The sequence below is a fragment of the Triticum urartu genome, chromosome 7, assembly GCF_003073215.2.
Source record: "Triticum urartu cultivar G1812 chromosome 7, Tu2.1, whole genome shotgun sequence".
Lineage (NCBI taxonomy): Eukaryota > Viridiplantae > Streptophyta > Magnoliopsida > Poales > Poaceae > Triticum > Triticum urartu.
The window spans coordinates 474,905,134-474,918,604 of NC_053028.1; the positions used below are offsets into that span (position 1 = coordinate 474,905,134).

Genomic DNA, 13,471 nt, shown 5'->3' on the forward strand with positions numbered 1-13,471 from the left:
TTGTAAGCCAACTATGTTTCTCTTTCCCTTATGTATTACATGGGTTGTGTGAAGATTACCTCACTTGCGACATTGCTTTCAATGCGGTTATGCCTCTAAGTCGTGCTTCGACACGTGGGAGATATAGCCGCATCGAGGGCGTTACAACAACACACCAACAAGAGTAGGAAGAGTAGAGACACCTCCATCCATTCCTAGCCCGACATCAGCCACTGAGTATGGGTTAACACAACCACGGTAGGAGTCACCCACACCTATGTCCCAACCTAGTCCCAGTGGACCGGAGGGACACGACCCAGTGAGAACCAATGGGCGCCGCTAAGCATAGCCCTCCAGTTTTGGCCCAGTTAAGCTCATATGTCACCAAGTCCATAACCTTACGCGTCGATCCGTCTGCTGACACAGCGATGCCGCGACCACCACCATTGCCCACTATACCCGAGAGGAAATTATCCTTACCGCACGCGGGCACCACCCGGACCGAGCCCGGCCTTACATACCCGAAGCAACAACCCCAACCCGCCTCAGGGCCAGATCTGGTCTGCCCCAGCACACAGCCGGCCACCGCTGCTACCTCTTGAGCACTTGCATTGGTTTTCCCTTGAAGGGGAAAGGGTGATGTAGCAAAGTAGCATAAGTATTTCCCTCAGTTTTTGAGAACCAAGGTATCAATCCAGTAGGAGGCCACGCACAAGTTCCTCGCACCTACACAAACAAATAAATCCTCGCAACCAACGCGATAAGGGGTTGTCAATCCCTACACGGTCACTTACGAGAGTGAGATATGATAAGATAATATTTTTTTGTATTTTTATGATAAAGAGAAATAAAAGATGCAAAGTAAAATAAATGGCAAAGGAAATAACTAAGTATTGGAAGATTAATATGATGGAAGATAGACCCGGGGGCCATAGGTTTCACTAGTGGTTTCTCTCAAGAGCATAAGTATTTACAGTGGGTGAACAAATTACTGTTGAGCAATTGACAGAATTGAGCATAGTTATGAGAATATCTAGGTATGATCATGTATATAGGCATCACGTCCGAGACAAGTAGACTGACTCCTGCCTGCATCTACTACTATTACTCCACACATCGACCGCTATCCAGCATGCATCTAGAGTATTAAGTTCAAGAGAACAAAGTAACGCTTTAAGCAAGATGACATGATGTAGAGGGATAAACTCATGCAATATGATATAAACCCCATCTTGTTATCCTCGATGACAACAATACAATACGTGCCTTGCTGCCCCTACTGTCACTGGGAAAGGACACTGCAAGATTGAACCCAAAGCCAAGCACTTCTCCCATTGCAAGAAAGATCAATCTAGTAGGCCAAACCCAACTGATAAGTCGAAGAGACTTGCAAAGATAACCAATCATACATAAAAGAATTCAGAGAAGATTCAAATATTGTTCATAGATAAACTTGATCATAAACCCATAATTCATTGGTCTCAACAAACACACTGCAAAAGAAGATATATCGAATAGATCTCCACAAGAGAGGGGGAGAACTTTGTATTGAGATCCAAAAAGAGAGAAGAAGCCATCTAGCTAATAACTATGGACCCGTAGGTCTGAAGTAAACTACTCACACTTCATCGGAGGGGCTATGGTGTTGATGTAGAAGCCCTCCGTGATTGATGCCCCCTCCGGCGGAGCTCCGGAAAAGGCCCCAAGATGGGATCTCGTGGATACAAAAATTTACGATGGTGGAATTAGGGTTTTGGCTCTGTATCTAGTAGTTTGGCGTACGTAGGTATATATAGGAGGAAGGAGTACGTCGGTGGAGCAACAGGGGGCCCACGAGGGTGGAGGGCGCGCCTGGGGGGTAGGCGCGCCCCCTACCTCGTGCCTTCCTCGTTGATTGCTTGACGTAGGGTCCAAGTCCTCTGGATCATGTTCGTTCCGAAAATCACGTTCCCGAAGGTTTCATTCCGTTTGGACTCAGTTTGATATTCTTTTTCTGCGAAACCCTAAAATAGGCAAAAAACAGCAATTCTGGGCTGGGCCTCCGATTAATAGGTTAGTCCCAAAAATAATATAAAAGTGTATAATAAAGCCCAATAATATCCAAAACAAAATATAATATAGCATGGAACAATCAAAAATTATAGATACGTTAGAGACGTATCAACCACTGGCACATACCCAAAGGAAGGTCGCACCTCCATTCGCACCTCGCTGTTGAACGCCAACCACCATCACCAAAGTTGCCGCAACCGCACTGGCGACCCCTGCAACCGCCGAGCTCCCACCATGGCGCCAACATACCCATAGAAGAGCAGATCCCCGACCAGGGGTAGCAACCGCTACCCGATGAGGATCCCCACACAACCCGCAGCACGCGCACGACCCTCCTGGCGACGCCCTCCGCCCCTTGCGCCCTGCCACAAGGCGACAGCCGCCACCAGCAGATCCACCCATTACAGGACCCACCTCGCACTAGCCGCGCACAACCCACGCCGCCGCTTTGAGGAGTTAGAGCATCTCCAACTGCCCCCCAGGCGCCTTTTTTCCGCCAGGCGAACAAAAATCTCCTAGTCGCCCCCCCCAGATCCTCGTTTTTCGCTGGTTTGGGCCGAAATTACATCCGGCGAACCCAAGCCGAACCCAGCGCACTGGGGGCGCCTGGGGGCACCGACTGAAGCGAAAAGGCGTGTGGACCTAGGGCATTTTGAGGAAGCCCATCATTGGAATATACAATCCAAGTTCTATAATGAAAGATTCCCACTAGTATATGAAAGTGACAACATAGGAGACTCTCTATTATGAAGATCATGGTGCTACTTTGAAGCACAAGTGTGGTAAAAGGATAGTAGCATTGTCCCTTCTCTCTTTTTCTCTCATATTTTTTATTTGGGCCTTTTTTATGGCCTCTTTTTTTCGGCCGGAGTCTCATCCTGACTTGTGGGGGAATCATAGTCTCCATCATCCTTTCCTCACTTGGGGCAATGCTCTAAAAATGATGATCATCACACTTTTATTTACTTACAACTCAATACTTAGAACAACATATGACTCTATGTGAATGCCTCCGGCGGTGTACTGGGATATGCAATGAATCAAGAGTGACATGTATGAAAGAATTATGAATGGTGGCTTTGCCACAAATACAATGTCAACTACATGATCATGCAAAGCAATATGACAATGATGGAGCGTGTCATAGTAAACGGAATGGTGGAAAATTGCATGGCAATATATCTCGGAATGGCTGTGGAAATGCCATGATAGGCAGGTATGGTGGCTGTTTTGAGGAAGGTATATGGTGGGTGTATGATACCAGTGAAAGGTGTGCGGTATTAGAGAGGCTAGCAATGGTGGAAGGAAGAAAAGTGCGTATGATCCATGGACTCAACCTTAGTAATAAAGAACTCATATACTTATTGCAAAAATCTACAAATTATCAAAGCAAAGTATTACGCGCATGCTCCTAGGGGGATAGATTGGTAGGAAAAGACCATCGCTCGTCCCCGACCGCCACTCATAAGGAAGACAATCAATAAATAAATCATGCTCCGACTTCATCACATAATGGTTCACCATACGTGCATGCTACGAGAATCACAATCTTTAACACAAGTATTTATCAAATTCACAACTACTCAACTAGCATGACTCTAATATTACCATCTCCATATCTCAAAACAATTATCAAGTATCAAACTTCTCATAGTATTCAACACACTCATAAGAATTTTTTTATTAATCTTGAATTCCTAACATGATTAAAGCAAATTACCATGCTGTTTTGTAGGACTCGCAATATAATCTAAGTGAAGCATGAGAGAACAATAGTTTCTATAAAATAAATCCACCGACCTGCTCTAAAAGATATAAGTGAAGCACTAGAGCAAAAACTATATAACTCAAAAGATATAAGTGAAGCACATAGAGTATTCTAACAGTTTCCGAATCATGTGTGTCTCTCTCAAAAGGTGTGTACAGCAAGGATGATTGTGTAAAACTAACAAATAAAGACTCAAATAATACAAGACGCTCCAAGCAAAACACATATTGTGTGGTAAATAAAAATATAGCTCCAAGTAAAGTTACCGATGGACGTAGACGGAAGAAGGGATGCCTTCCGGGGCATCCCCAAGCTTTGGCTTTTAGGTGTCCTTAGATTATCTTTCGGTGACATGGGCATCCCCAAGCTTAGGCTCTTTCCACTCCTTGTTCCATAATCCATCAAATCTTTTATCCAAAACTTAAAAACTTCACTACACAAAACTTAAAGTAGAAAATCTCGTGAGCTCCGTTAGCGAAAGAAAACAAAACACCACTTCAAGGTACTGTAATGAACTCATTCTTTATTTATATTGGTTTTAAACCTACTGTATTCCAACTTCTCTCTGGTTTATAAACTATTTTACTAGCCATAGATTCATTAAAATAAGCAAACAACACACGAAAAACAGAATCTGTCAAAAACAGAACAGTCTGTAGTAATCTGTAGCTAACGCAAGATCTGGAACCCCAAAAATTCTAAAATAAATTGCTGGACGTGAGGAATTTATCTGTTAATCATCTTCAAAAATAATTAACTAAATAGCACTTTCCAAATAAAAATGGCAGTAATTCTCGTGAGCGCTAAAGTTTCTGTTTTTTACAGCAAGATTAAAAAGACCTTCCCCAAGTCTTCCCAACCGCTCTACTTGGCACAAACACTAATTAAACACAAAAAACACAACCAAAACAGAGGCTAGATAAATTATTTATTACTAAACAGGAGCAAAATCGAGGAATAAAAATAAAATAGGGTTGCCTCCCAACAAGCGCTATCGTTTAACGCCCCTAGCTAGGCATAAAAGCAAGGATAGATCTATGTATTGCCATCTTTGGTTTTAGGGAAGAAAAGAGCAAACTTGCTATCTATGGAATTAATCTTTCTATTTTGATAAAGCACATGACTATTAATGGTAGAAGAAAGATTAAGTACGTTACGGAAACTTGTATCTAAGCTAGCCTTCATCTCTTTGATAGATTCGTTTTGGTAAGAGAGCAAAAGAGATGTAGATTCAACTTTCTCATTCATGGGGTGCCCAAATATGGTTTTCATATTTTCATAAGTGCCTACGGCATCCCCTTCAAGAAAACCTTCTTCAAATATAGAATCTTGGACATGCTTAAAAGAAGAAGGTAGGGCAACATAAAAGATTTTTAAGTAAATTTCAATTTGGTATTGAGGCACATAGCTAGCCCTGATCCTTAATAGTCTATCACAAGCATCTTTCAAAGATTCATCAAGTAAATAACGGAAAATTCCGGAATCATATTCATCAAAATTATTAAGATTCTCATTGATAACTCCGGTAGGTCTTTCCATAGCATCTTTATTTATGAGTTTAGCGAGAATGGAAGGATTGTCCAAAGTACTAAAACTCAGGAGAGAACTCCCAACCCTTTTTGATTCCGACATAGCGGAAGAAAGGTGAGCGGAAAAGAGAAGGCGAATAGAGAAAGAGAGGGAGGACGGAGAGAGAGGGTGAATAAAATGGCAAGGGTGAAGTGGGGGGAGAGGAAAACGAGAGGCAAATGGCAAATAATGTAATGCGGGAGATAAGGGTTTGTGATGGGTACTTGGTATGTCTTGACTTGCAACGGCGCCACAAGTGACTCGTTGTCGGGAGTCAAATCTTGACTTGTCTAGCGGGAACCTCCCCGGCAACGGTGCCAGAAATCCTTCTTGCTACCTCTTGAGCACTTGCGTTGGTTTTCCCTTGAAGAGGAAAGGGTGATGCAGCAAAGTAGCGTAAGTATTTCCCTCAGTTTTTGAGAACCAAGGTATCAATCCAGTAGGAGGCCACACACAAGTTCCTCGCACCTACACAAACAAATAAAACCTCGCAACCAACAGGATAAGGGGTTGTCAATCCCTACACGGTCACTTACGAGAGTGAGATCTGATAAGATAACATTTTTGGTATTTTTATGATAAAGAGAAATAAAAGATGCAAAGTAAAATAAATGGCAAAGGAAATAACTAAGTATTGGAAGACTAATATGATGGAAGATAGACCCGGGGGCCATAGGTTTCACTAGTGGCTTCTCTCAAGAGCATAAGTATTTACGGTGGGTGAACAAATTACTGTTGCTCAATTGACAGAATTGAGCATAGTTATGAGAATATCTAGGTATGATCATGTGTATAGGCATCACGTCCGAGACAAGTAGACCGACTCCTGCCCGCATCTACTACTATTACTCCACACATCGACCGCTATCCAGCATGCATCTAGAGTATTAAGTTCAAGAGAACAGAGTAACGCTTTAAGAAAGATGACATGATGTAGAGGGATAAACTCATGCAATATGATATAAACCCCATCTTGTTATCCTCGATGGCAACAATACAATACATGCCTTGCTGCCCCTACTGTCACTGGGAAAGGACACCGCAAGATTGAACCCAAAGCTAAGCACTTCTCCCATCGCAAGAAAAGATCAATCTAGTAGGCCAAACCAAACTAATCATTCGAAGAGACTTGCAAAGATAACCAATCATACATAAAAGAATTCAGAGAAGATTCAAATATTGTTCATAGATAAACTTGATCATAAACCCATAATTCATCGGCCTCAACAAACACACCGCAAAAGAAGATTACATCGAATAGATCTCCACAAGAGAGGGGGAGAACTTTGTATTGAGATCCAAAAAGAGAGAAGAAGTCATCTAGCTAATAACTATGGACCCGTAGGTCTGAAGTAAACTACTCACACTTCATCGGAGGGGCTATGGTGTTGATGTAGAACCCTCCGTGATTGATGGCCCCTCCGGCGGAGCTCCGGAAAAGGCCCCAAGATGGGATCTCGTGGATACAAAAAGTTACGACGGTGGAATTAGGGTTTTGGCTCCGTATCTGGTAGTTTGGCGTACGTAGGTATATATAGGAGGAAGGAGTACGTCGGTGGAGCAACAGGGGCCCCACGAGGGTGGAGGGCGCGCCTGGGGGGTAGGCGCGCCCCCCTACCTCGTGCCTTCCTCGTTGATTTCTTGACGTAGGGTCCAAGTCCTCTGGATCATGTTCGTTCCGAAAATCACGTTCCCGAAGGTTTCATTCCGTTTGGACTCAATTTGATATTCTTTTTCTGCGAAACCCTAAAATAGGCAAAAAAACAGCAATTCTGGGCTGGGCCTCCGGTTAATAGGTTAGTCCCAAAAATAATATAGAAGTGTATAATAAAGCCCAATAATGTCCAAAACAGAATATAATATAGCATGGAACAATCAAAAATTATAGATACGTTGGAGACGTATCAACCGCCGGCACATACCCAAAGGAAGGTCGCACCTCCATTCGCACCTCGCTGTTGAACGCCAACCACCATCACCAAAGTTGCCGCAACCGCACTGACGTCCCCTGCAACCGCCGAGCTCCCACCATGGCGCCAACATACCCATAGAAGAGCAGATCCCCGACCAGGGGTAGCAACCGCTGCCCGACGAGGATCCCCACACAACCCGCAGCACGCGCACGACCCTCCTGGCGACGCCCTCCGCCCCTTGCGCCCTGCCACAAGGCGATAGCCGCCACCAGCAGATCCACCCATTGCAGGACCCACCTCGCACTAGCCGCGCACAACCCTCGCCGCCGCTTTGAGGAGTTAAGGCATCTCCAACTGCCCCCCAGGCGCCTTTTTTCCGCCGGGCGAACAAAAATCTCCTACTCGCGCCCCCAGATCCTCGTTTTTCGCTGGTTTGGGCCAAAATTACATCCGGCGAACCCAAGCCGAACCCTGCGCCCTGGGGGCACTGACTGAAGCGAAAAGGCGCGTGGACCCGCACTGTCGGTGACACCGGCCGATTTTTTCGCTGTTTTTTGCTTCCCCCCTTTCCTTCCCACCAACCATCATCTCCCCTGCAGCTCCCGCCATTCTCCCAAGATCCGCCCGCCATGTCGTGGAAGAAGTACGTGGCCCCTCGTCTAACGACCAATCCTGCCCAGCCAAAGCTGAGGAAGCCGAGGGCGCCGATGCCAAGGCTCCCGGGCTTGATGAACATCGGAGTAGGAGGAGGCGTCTCGTGCGGCCTTGGCGAACGAGCGCCAGCTCCTTCCGCCTCAACAGGCAGGCCGGTACCCACAAGGCACGTGTGGTAGCCAGCAGAGCGTCGCGTCACCGGCCAACTTCTCACCGCCAGTGTGGGGGTACTCGTCCTCGCCTGACTACGCCTACGATGATGCGCTCGACGGCTTCAACCCCAACAACACCTTCCTGCATTGCTCTACACCGCGCGCCCCCTCCGTCTTCATCAACCCTGACTCACGCACGCCCTTCGCGTTCACCGCTGGCCTCAACACCCAGTACGGCTACTCGCCGACGTACTCAAGCTTGCCTGCGCCAACTCTGCGCCGTGGACCCCTACCCTTTGCACCAAGCTTGGCGCCACAGTTCAGCAGCACCGACGCCGAGATGAAAGAGATCATCACGAACGGCTCAACCGCCGCCGCTTTGTGCCCCAGGTTCTGCACGCAATACGGAATGCTAGACACCGCTGGCGAGATGGAGGACGTCGAGCAAGATGATGTCGAGGAGGAGGTGGAAGAGGAGAACCGGCGGAGCCAGCGGCCAAAGGGAGACGCTGAAGGAAATATGCCCTAGAGACAATAATAAAGTTGTTATTTTATATTTCCTTATATCATGATAAATGTTTATTATCCATGCTAGAATTGTATTAACCGGAAACTTGATACATGTGTGGATACATAGACAAAACACCGTGTCCCTAGTAAGCCTCTACTAGACTAACTCGTTAATCAAAGATGGTTAAGTTTCCTAACCATAGACATGTGTTGTCATTTGATGAATGGGATCACATCATTAGGAGAATAATGTGATGGACAAGACCCATCCGTTAGCTTAGCATGTTGATCGTTCAGTTTTATTGCTGTTGCTTTCTTCATGTCAAATACATATTTCTTCTATTATGAGATTATGCAACTCCCGGGTACCGAAGGAATACCTTGTGTGCTATCAAACGTCACAACGTAACTGGGTGATTATAAAGATACTCTATAGGTATATTCGAAGGTGTTTGTTGGGTTGGCATAGATCAAGATTAGGATTTGTCACTCTGAGTATCGGAGAGGTATCTCTGGGCCCTCTCGGCAATGCACATCATAATAAGCCTTGCAAGCAATGTGACTAATGAGTTAGTTGTGGGATGATGCATTACAGAACGAGTAAATAGATACTTGCCGGTAACGAGATTGAACTAGGTATGAAGATACCGACGATTGAATCTCAGGCAAGTAACATACGGATGACTAAGGGAGTAACGTATGTTGTCATAACGGTTTGACCGATAAAGATCTTCGTAGAATAGTATGAACCAATATGAGCAGCCAGGTTCTGCTATTGGTTATTGACCGGAGAGATGTCTCGGTCATGTCTACATAGTTCTCGAACCCGTAGAGTCCGCACGCTTAACATTCGATGACGACTTTGTATTATATGAGTTATTTGATTAGGTGACTGAATGTTGTTCAGAGTCCCGAATGAGATCACGGACATGACGAGGAGTCTCGGAATGGTCGAGAGGTAAAGATTTATATATAGGACGATAGTATTCGGACACCAAAAGTGTTCTGGGGGTACCGGGTATGTATCGGGTCACCGAAAGGGGTTCCGGGCAACCCCCGGCAAGCTATATGGGCCTAATGGGCCCAGAGGGGAAACACACCAGCCACAAAGGGGCTGGTGCGCCCCCCATATGGGCCGGCCAAATTGGAGAAGGAAAGGGGAAGAAGGAAAGGAAAAAGGCAATAGGATTCCTCCTTCCCCGTCTTCCCTTCCTACTCCGAATAGGAATAGGAAAGAGGGGAGCCGAATTGGGAGGACCCCAAGTAGGATTCCTCCTACTTGGGGCGCCCCTTGGCTGCCTCTCCCCCCCTCCAACCTATATATATATATATATGTGTGTGTGTGGGGGGGGGCACCGCTAGAACACACACCAACAATTGTTAGCCGCGTGCGGCGCCCCCCTCCATAGTTTACGCCTCCGGTCATATCTTCGTAGTGCTTAGGTGAAGCCCTGCGCGGATCACTAGCTACACCATCATCATCATCATGCCGTCGTGCTGATGGAATTCTCCCTCGACACTTTGCTGGATCAAGAGTTCAAGGGACGTCATCGAGCTGAACGTGTGCAGAACTCGGAGGTGCCGTACGTTCGGTACTTGATCGGTCAGAACGAGAAAAAGTTCGACTACATCAACCGTGTTGTCAAACGCTTCCACTTTCGGTCTACGAGGGTACATGGACACACTCTCCCCCTCTCGTTGCTATGCATCTACTAGATAGATCTTGCGCGAGTGTAGGAAATTTTTGAAAATGCATGCTATGTTCCCCAACAGAAGGAAGAGGCGGTCGTCCAACGCCAGGCTCGGCGAGCCTCACGTCAAGTGGACGCCAAAGGAAGATGAGTGCCTCGTTGAAGCATGGAAGACTGTCGGCATCGATCCGATCACTGGAGCGAATCAGAACGCCGACACCTACTAGAGAAGGGTCAAGACGGCCTTCGACGAGCGCAAGATGGTCGACCCCGAGTTCGCCAGCATCCAGATGGATCGCAGCGAGAAGGCCATGGCCAACCATTGGGCGACCATCCAGCAGGCCTGCAACAAGTGTCATGGGATTCAGGACGAGGTCATTGCTCGCCCGAAGAGCGGCGCCAACGTCGAGCGTCAGGTATGTCCATGGCTCGCCGGCCCAGCTCTTTGTCGTGTACTTCGCCGACACTTGTTCTTCGTCTGTGTAGATGGTCCGAATGTTCGACATGTTTCGCCAGGACAACAATGACCTCGAGGTCAAGTTCCTTCATGTCTTCACCAAGTTCGAGTCGTGCGAGAAATGGACAAAGTGTCGTCTCGCTCTCACCAAGACCAAGGACGGTGTCTGCAACCCGGACGCGCCTGTCTCGGCGGCGGCAGAAGGGCGTCCTGATGGCAACAAGAAAGCCAAGGTGGCGAGGGACTCGGCGCCCGCTGCCGAACGGCTGCAGTCGTCGATAGAATAGTGCATCGCTGACGCCAGGAGCCACACCGCCAAGAGGGAGGAGAAGTCCGAGGCGAGGTGGCTGGCATTGATGATGAAACAGGATGTCAAGCTCGACCTTTTCAGGACCAACGTCGTCACGAAGAAGAGGAACACCGACCTGGAGTTCCCGATGGCAGCAGACTTGGCGACGATGAACCAGCAGGTGAAGACGTGGTACCTGGTGGAGCGCGACCTTATCTTGAACCAGATGCCGGGACCGGCGGCGACCACTGTCACGCCAACGCCGAGCACTGCAACTGCGCCCACGCCAACGCCGAACACTGCAACTGCGCCCACAACGCCTACGCCGAGCTCTCCCACCCCTATGGTAGAGTAGCCTGCCATTTGAATTCCATGTCTATGGTTCCTGCCCTTTTGATCGTCGGACTTTGGCTATATTCGATCGTCGACATGTAGCATGATGATCGCCGAATATGTGTCTTTTTTTTATAGTGGGAAAGAGAATTTTGAATTTTTGTGTATTTGGGGCCGAAACATGGGGGCGCGGCTGGAAACGTGTGCCCCCCGCATGGCGGGCCAAACTGCTGGAGATACTCAGTGTTTTGAGTACACACAATCACGGCTATATATTGCAATACGATAAATTCAGGGCGAACCATACAGTCCAGGTCACACGCACAACACAAACTTATTCCCAAATTTATTAACCGATATAGCGGCTAGCATAGAGTAGCAGGTCGAGAGACGATAGATGAATTAACTGATGCTGCGTCCCGCTCTGATCTTCTTTCGGTTCAGTCGCTGCTTGCGCTGCTGCTCGGGTTGGCGAAGACGTCGTCGAGAACATCTTGGTCGACGATGAAATCCTCCGGATCAGGTGCAGCGCCCACCAACGGAAAAAGCTCGGCGTCGGGAAACATCAGGTCTTCATCCATGAGGATCTCCTCCAGGAACATCCCATCTGCACCATCTTCCTGCACATCATTGCTTTGCGGCACCACCACATTCTCACCATTACCACCAAGGTTTTCGCTCTGCTGCTGCTGCTGTCCGCCGTCGCCGTTGCCATCGGCGACGTTTCCCTCTATAATCTCCGGTGGAATGGCGACGTCTCCCACTACAATCTCCGGTGGGATGACATCAGGATCAGTGTTGCCAACGGCGAAGGCCTCAACGTCGTTGTTCACCGGGTAAGCGCACAGGTAGTAAGCGGCAGGATGGACACTGGGCAGCGCCACTGCTCCTGCAGGCCCTGCCGGAGGAGGAGATGCCATAGTTTCAGCAGCACAGTTTTCACCTGCGAAGCTAGTGCCGCTGTTCATGTCCAGGAAGAACGCGCGACCCGTAGTCGCGGCGTTGATGGGTGGGATAATCATCAGCCCCTCCGCCGTCGCTGTGGCTCCGATCGGCGCCGAAGGGAACGGAAACGGAACCGGCACGTAGCGAACGTCCGGCGGCGGCGAAGTAGGCGTGACAGGAAGCGCACGGGGACGAATTCTCCGCACCCCATGCACCGGCCGCCGAGGATTCGGGTCCGGCATGTGGCGCTTCCTGGTGATGAGCCTCGCCCTCGCCGCCGTCACCACGGGTGTTGTCGGCGTAGCAGCACGGCCGACCAGCCGCGCCTCCCGTTGGTGCTCGAGGAGCACGGTGGCGAGGAAGTCGTACGACTCGGTGAAGGCGATGGCCTCGGCGATGTCCGATTCCAGTATGATGCGGCGGTGGTGGGACTGGGCGCACGCCCAGGCGCGCAGGGCGAGCTCCTGCACGAAGAGCTCGCAGAGCTTGGCCAGGTACGCCGGCGTGTCGGCAGCGATCATCATGCCGTCCTCCTCGGCGCGGATGAGCCTCTTGAGGCGGGACATGGGCAGTATGCGGTCGTTGAAGTCCACCGTCGCCTCCATCTCCTCCTGCCGCTCCCTCCAGAACTGGTCCACCGCCCGCTGCTGCGGCGCCGGCAGCGCCGGCCTCGGCCCCGTGCGCACCACCACGCGCTCCTCCCCCGCTCCCCTTCCTTCCTTCGCTTGCTCGGTCCCCATCACCCTGCGTTTGCATGCACGCACGCACGTACCCTCGATCAGTTAATGCTCAATCTCAGCAGTATCTGTAAGAACCAAACTAAGACAGATGTGTTACCTTAGCAAAACTGCAAACTCGGTCACTAGAGGTGATTGCGATGAGTGGGAAGATGGGCACGAGGAGGGCGGCCTCTATATAGTCTCAGCATCACGTATCTGTCCATTGTTTTGCTGAAACAGCTTTCGTCCCCACGCGCGCTTGAGCAAAGCAGACAAGCAGTCCTCGTGTTAAAATCTTAAAAAGGCCTGGATGCGTGCCACCCTAATTCACGCAAGACTGGATGCACGTACACCTGGTGCTCGCCCTCTCTGCGACGTTCCCTTGCTAAACTCTCCAGCCGCGCATGCTTATCTATGGACCATAGCCAGAAGTGTCTCTC

At 48.7% G+C, this 13,471-nt stretch overlaps 1 protein-coding gene across 1 annotated transcript; it reads right to left on the reverse strand.

Annotated features, from left to right (window-relative positions):
• Positions 1-11,636: 11,636 nt before the first annotated feature.
• On the reverse strand, positions 11,637-13,237 carry LOC125523252. Its single transcript, XM_048688304.1, has 2 exons — positions 13,150-13,237; positions 11,637-13,056 (listed from the first exon to the last, which is right to left on the reverse strand). The coding sequence occupies exon 2, from the start codon at positions 13,050-13,052 to the stop codon at positions 11,808-11,810; it is 1,245 nt and encodes a 414-aa protein (XP_048544261.1). The 5' UTR covers positions 13,053-13,056; positions 13,150-13,237; the 3' UTR covers positions 11,637-11,807.
• Between the last annotated feature and the right edge of the window lie 234 nt (positions 13,238-13,471).

Bases quoted from the DNA above. Each gene is read 5' to 3' on its own strand.
- LOC125523252 (XM_048688304.1), bottom strand. From the start codon at position 13,052: ATGGGGACCGAGCAAGCGAAGGAAGGAAGGGGAGCGGGGGAGGAGCGC.